General features: G+C 46.8%; 1 protein-coding gene across 1 annotated transcript in view; it reads left to right on the plus strand.

Annotated features, from left to right (window-relative positions):
- LOC110500415 (transmembrane and coiled-coil domain protein 3) overlaps positions 1 to 6,146 on the plus strand; it is a 41,151-nt gene extending 35,005 nt beyond the window's left edge. The window contains exons 2-8 of the mRNA XM_036959974.2: positions 1 to 22; positions 186 to 275; positions 502 to 554; positions 1,091 to 1,336; positions 1,870 to 2,319; positions 2,892 to 3,027; positions 4,196 to 6,146. The exon at positions 1 to 22 is cut by the window's left edge and continues 179 nt beyond it. Coding sequence (XP_036815869.2) covers positions 1 to 22; positions 186 to 275; positions 502 to 554; positions 1,091 to 1,336; positions 1,870 to 2,319; positions 2,892 to 3,027; positions 4,196 to 4,498 — 1,300 coding nt within the window. The 3' untranslated portion in view covers positions 4,499 to 6,146. The remainder of the gene's footprint in view (positions 23 to 185; positions 276 to 501; positions 555 to 1,090; positions 1,337 to 1,869; positions 2,320 to 2,891; positions 3,028 to 4,195) is intronic.
- The last annotated feature ends 209 nt before the right edge of the window (positions 6,147 to 6,355 follow it).

Raw genomic sequence — 6,355 nt, forward strand, 5'->3', positions numbered from 1 at the left:
CCTGCAGCAGAAGATCCTCCGGGTAAATGAGGAAGTCCTCGGTGAATCACACTTGGACTGAACTATTATTTTTCATTGACTGTCTTGTCTTGATCATCTTGATCATCTTGATATTTCTTAATGTATGCACAAGGCCATAGCAGAATGTCCTTATGGGAATAATACATTTCCTTCTGTTATTTTAGGTGACTGAAGAGTTGAAGATTGAGCAGGAGGCTCGTGACGACAATGTGGCTGAGTACCTGAAATTGGTGAACAGTGCCGACAAGCAGCAGGTGTATAACTCAACTTTTTCTTACTCCGACTAACACTTTTAATTTCTTGCTAGCGCTGACTTTGATGAATATAGTGGCTGAAGAAGAAGTACTGAAGAAAGTTTAATTTAGCAATGATTGCGATAAGCGTTTGTTAAACCTACCTGTGATGAAAGCACTGATAGCAAGTCACTCTGGATAGTAGCGTCTGATTGCTGAGTCTAATTATTTAAATGTGAAAATGCAGGTGGGACGCATCAAGCAGGTGTTTGAGAAGAAGAACCAGAAGTCAGCCCACAGGTACTGTTTTATATTACCTCTCTGTAACCTTGTTTTTATGTTGTAAAGTGCTGTTGTGACTTTGGGCAAAATGCACTTTAAATCCAATTATAAACGGGACCGCTCAAGCCCTGAATGCTGATTGGCTGACAGCCGTGGTATATCAGACCGTATACCACGGGTATGACAAAACATTTATTTTTACTGCTCTAGTTATGTTGGTAACCAGTTTATAATAGCAACAAGACACCTCTGGGGTTTGTGATATATTGCCAATATACCACGGCTAAGGGCTGTGTCAGGGAAGTCCGCGTTGAGTAATGCATAAGAACAGCCCTTAGCCGTGGTATATTGGCCATATACCACACCTCCTCGGGTCTTATTGCTTAAATAACTCTATGTCAGAAGCATGTTGAATACCTACAGTGGTCTTTCAGAAACAAGCACACCAATACACTGTAAACGTTGAAAACATTCCCCGGATTCTTGATACCTCTTTTTAACCAAAACCAACCGTGCGTTTGATACCGTCTTTTGTGACTTGTGTTGTGACACAGCATCGCCAACATGCAGAAGAAGCTGGAGCAGTATCATAAGAAGATGAAGGACAGCAGTGAGAAGGACGCCAGCTCCAAACACCACAGCAGTCCCAAGGAGACCTCCAAGGACAGGCTGAGTCTCACCAACGTGAGCAGCGGTAGTGGCCGACACCCCACAGACAAGATCAAGACTGTAGGGCCTGGCGTCTCACTCTCACCGCCATTCTTCTTCAGCAAGCCCCGGGACTTTGCCAACCTCCTCAGGTACTGATGCTGTGCTGCTCCAACCGTGTGTGTGTGTGTGTGTGTGTGCGTAGGGATACAGATTTATCAGGCCACCATTCGTTGACGTGTGTGTGTGTGTGTGTGTGTGTGTGTGTGTGTGTGTGTGTGTGTGTGTGTGTGTGTGTGTGTGTGTGTGTGTGTGTGTGTGTGTGTAGGGATACAGATTTATCAGGCCACCATTCGTTGACGTGTGTGTGTGTGTGTGTGTGTGTGTGTGTGTGTGTGTGTGTGTGTGTGTGTGTGTGTGGATACAGATTTATCAGGCCACCATTCATTGACGTGTGTGTGTGTGTGTGTAGGGATACAGATTTATCAGGCCACCATTCGTTGATCTGTGTGTGTGTGTGTGTGTGTGTGTGTGTGTGTGAGCTAACAAAGCCCCCTGGGATTGATTCTGGGTCTCAGACAGAAGTGACAGCTTGTCTCAGTGGATATGGAATCACCATGACATCATACATTGACCTCTGTGTTTCTATGACGATAAATAATTAAAAGTTAATCTTCTCCTCCAGGAACAAGTTTGGCAGTGCCGACAACATCGCCCACCTCAAGACCTCCCTGGACACGCCCAATTCCTTCCGCTGTGAAGGCACTGGGCGGACCCTGAGCGGCAGTGCCACCATCGGGGATGGGAAGACCGCGACCCCCGCCGCCACAACGACCCCCAAGTACACCAGCGACGACGAGTGTTCCTCTGGCACGTCCCTGTCTGCGGACAGCAACGGGAACACCTTGGCTCATGGGGTTGGGCTGGGTCTAGAAGGGGGTTCGGGGGCTGCAGTGACTCCTGGACAGAGCCTGGAGGTTGGGGACGGCCAGGGGAGGCTTGACATGACCATGGAGGAGGTGAGGGAGATCAGGGAGACCCAGGGGCAGCTGGAGGAGGACATGGAGACACTCAGGACCCAGTTCAAGAAAGACTACGGTTTCATCACCCAGACGCTACAGGAGGAAAGATACAGGTGGGGTTACTATAGCAGCAATTGGATCCCATTATAGAGTGTTGTATGAATGTTGTAGGAATGTTGTAGGAATGTTGTAGGAATGTTGTAGGAATGTTGTAGGAATGTTGTAAGAATGCTGTAAGAATGTTGTAGGAATGTTGTAAGAATGCTGTAAGAATGTTGTAGGAATGTTGTAAGAATGCTGTTAGAATGTTGTAAGAATGCTGTAAGAATGTTGTAGGAATGTTGTAGGAATGTTGTAGGAATGTTACTGGAGGTGAGCTACAGGTTCAGAACACACAGCATTGGGAACCTCCATTTAAACACAGTAGTATCAGCTACAACAGCTGGAACAACATGGCTGGCATGCTCAGCACCTTGCGTGGTACGTGTATAGTACACAGATCATGTCCTCTAAATGCCAAGCTGGGAAAACAGAGTTTATTTGGCTGTTTTGTTCTGCTTGTCCCCAGCAGTTCATGTTGCTATGTACCTAAATTGCCGGTGAATGAGCAAGCGCCATTGTGTATACATTTGTATTTCCTGTTAGGTATGAGTGAATAACCCATTCTTCTTCTATTTTCTGATAGGTATGAGCGGTTGGAGGACCAGCTGAATGACCTGACAGAGCTCCACCAGGCGGAAACAGCCGACCTGAAACAGGAGCTGGCAAGCATCGAGGAGAGAGTAGCCTACCAGGCCTACGAGAGAGCCAGGGATATACAGGTACTATAGGAGGAGAGGAGAGGAGAGGAGAGGAGAGGAGAGGAGAGGAGAGGAGAGGAGAGGAGAGGAGAGGAGAGGAGAGGAGAGGAGAGGAGGGGAGAGGAGAGGAGAGGAGAGGAGAGGGATACACAGGTACTATAGGAGGAAAGGGAGGAGAGGGGAGGTGGAGAGGAGAGGAGAGAGTAGTCTACCGGGCCTACTAGAGGGAGATGGATAATCAGGGAGATCTCTTTTCATTCATCAAATGCAGGGTGCACAGTGCACTGTATGGCTGCGAGAATTATTTTAGAGTGGGAACGAAAGTGGGCAGGCAGCCAAACTGTACTGGGGCCCTTTAAAGTGATTATTTGACAGATAAAAACATCATGACTGGTTGTGGTTCAAATAGGGATTCAGTGATTAGACCGCTCAACATGTTACGCCTAGGAGGTCCTGTAGCTGGAAGAAATGTACTTTCACCCTGGATAATAGCTACATACAATCCTTTACCAAGGTCTGGTAATAAACGATAGACAGCGTCCTGTCCTGGTGGTGAACTTGTAACGTCAAGCTGCCTCCCACTACAGAAACAGCTCCTGCATTATGGGCCATTGTTATGGGCCATTGTTATGGGCCATTGTTATGGGCTTTTTTGGCTGAGACAAGTTACTACTTACTTAACTACCAATGTGCCCTTGAGCAAGGCTAAACTGTGGCAGAGGCTCTGCACTACAGTTCACTCTGTGCTTACATAAATGTGTCATGAGTGTGTCTGGGAGGGTTGGGAGACAAATTATTTGCTTTCCAAGATGAACAATAAAGTACTCATCTATTCTAGGAGAAGGAGGACTAGACATATTAAACTCCTTTAATATGAAATCAATCCCATTGCTCCTCTGTTTAAACCCAAGGTTATGTTTGCTAGACAGGCTTTATTGACCACTGTTACCCCCCCCTTCTCTCTCTCCCTCCCCCACTCTTCTCTCTCTCTCCCTCCCTCCCCCTTCCTCCTCCCTCCCTCCCTCCCTCCCTCCCTCCCTACCTCCCTCCCTACCTCCCTCCCTCCCCCCCCCTCCTTCTCCCTCCCTCGCCCCCCCCACCCTCCTTCTCTCTCCTTCCCCCTCACCCCCCTTCTCCCTCCCCCTTCTCCCTCCCTCCCTCCCTCCCTCCTTCTTTCTCCGACCTATAGGAAGCTCTAGAGTCGTGTCAGACGCGGGTCTCTAAACTAGAGCTCCAGCAGCAGCAACAACAAACTGTACAGCTCGAGTCCAGTGACGCCAGGGTGCTTCTGGGTAAGAGCATCAACATCATGCTCGCCCTCGTCACCGTGATCCTCGTGTGCGTCTCCACGGCCGCCAAGTTCGCCGCACCCCTCCTGAGGAGCCGACGCCACGTGATGGGCACCTTCCTGGGCATGTGTCTGCTGGCGCTATTCTGGAGGAATTGGGAGAATTTTCAGCGTGCTGTGGAGAGTGTCCTGGTGTCAGCCTAATGCTGTCCACAACCACACACAGCAACAAATTATCTCCGGGCGGATCTCAGAGCGCAGAACATCAAAATAGTATATTTATAAGTGATTAGAACCTACAGTGGGGAGGTTCTTCAGTATAGCGTTGGTCCTGGTGCTGTCTGGTAGGGGAGAATGGGTCTGTGAAAACATGGTCACTGACTGGTTAATCTCACCAGCCAGAATAACACTGAATATCAAGTCAATGTGAGGTGCAAGAACAGACATCATAACACGAATGAGAAGGCCGAGAATGTTGTAATCCTTGATTAATGCTGGTTCTCCCAATGTTAAGTCATATCACGAGAGTCTACTTCCTGTTCACTCCTAAGATTTCCATTGGTCAGAAGAGGATGATGCAGTCCACAGCGTCACACTGCAACAAATGATCTCCGGGCTCAGTCAGAACTCCATCAGAATGGTGTATTTGTAAGTGATGAAGATCAGAAGAGGTGGGATCGAGCCTGATGGTTTTAGACAAGGGGATTGGTTACTGACTTACTGTTCATTATACAATAGGATCTCAATCTCCCTTGTCTCTGATGGGATTGGTGGATTGGTCACGGAACATAATCATCAAGCCTGCACAGTTCTGTTGCCTCACTGTCGTCTCATGGTCGGAGATGTTCATCGGTCTTCATGGACGCACACACACACACACACACACACACACACACACACACACACACACACACACACACACACACACACACACATATATCTTGCTTTATTGTTTTTAATGGTTGTGTCCCATAAGGCACCCTATTCCCTTTATAGTTCACTACTTTAGACCAGAGCCCTATGGGGCCTGTAGTGCACTACTTTAGACCAGAGCCCTATGGGGCCTGTAGTGCACTACTTTAGACCAGAGCCCTATGGGGCCTGTAGTGCACTACTTTAGACCAGAGCCCTATGGGGCCTGTAGTGCACTATATAGCGAGGATGCCATTTGGGATGTACCCTGTGGACTCTGTTTCAGGTCTTACAGACAGACTTCCTTATTGCCTGCAGTCACACGTTTGTCATCTTTTAAAACTGACTTGGTTTGTTTACTTATTTTATTGGATACATTTTAAAAGTGCAATATGTTGTTGGATACATGTTTTTTTAATGACTTTGTTGTTGTTTTTATTTAGAAAATAATTTATAGAGAAGTGAGGAGGTGCTGTCTGGGGGTGGGGTGGGGTGAGGGGGGTGGGGGGGCCACTGAGGTTTTGTGATAAGACTTCTGCCTGAGACAAAATCAATCCGATGAGGTTATCAGTTTGTATTCCCACCAGGTTATCGCTCCATAAACATCAAGACAATATAAAGACGTGAACGGTGTCACTTCTTCAGTCTCTTACAAAACTCAAATATCTCACGGGATTTTATTCATGCGCTTTTACCGGAATTCCAGTAGTAATAAATCATTTGAATAGCTGAGAAGAGTGGACAGTCTACAACACTGTGATATCAGGGTTATTTTACCATCTTGTGATAGTTGGGTCGTTCCACCGATTCAGTGACTTCTGAGAAGTGTCATTTGGTTAAAAAACTAAACTAAAAAACTTTGATTTCAACAAATGTTTACATTCTGTCATAAAGAGCATATGTTCAACTTAATAAAAACAAACATGTTTTACCATCTCAAGAGTTTACATTTTTTGGGGGTTTTACTATATTAAGTACCAGATAAAGTAACAGGGTTGATGATTTCTTCTTAAATCAGCCATAAATCTCCTTGTGCCCCTCTAGCCTCAACAGGTTTTAAATCAGCCATACATCTCCTTGTGCCCCCCTAGCCCCAACAGGTTTTAAATCAGCCATACATCTCCTTGTGCCCCCCTAGCCCCAACAGGT

The sequence above is a fragment of the Oncorhynchus mykiss genome, chromosome 2, assembly GCF_057628025.1.
Source record: "Oncorhynchus mykiss isolate SJ-2025 chromosome 2, ASM5762802v1, whole genome shotgun sequence".
In the NCBI taxonomy this organism is placed as follows: Eukaryota; Metazoa; Chordata; class Actinopteri; order Salmoniformes; family Salmonidae; genus Oncorhynchus; species Oncorhynchus mykiss.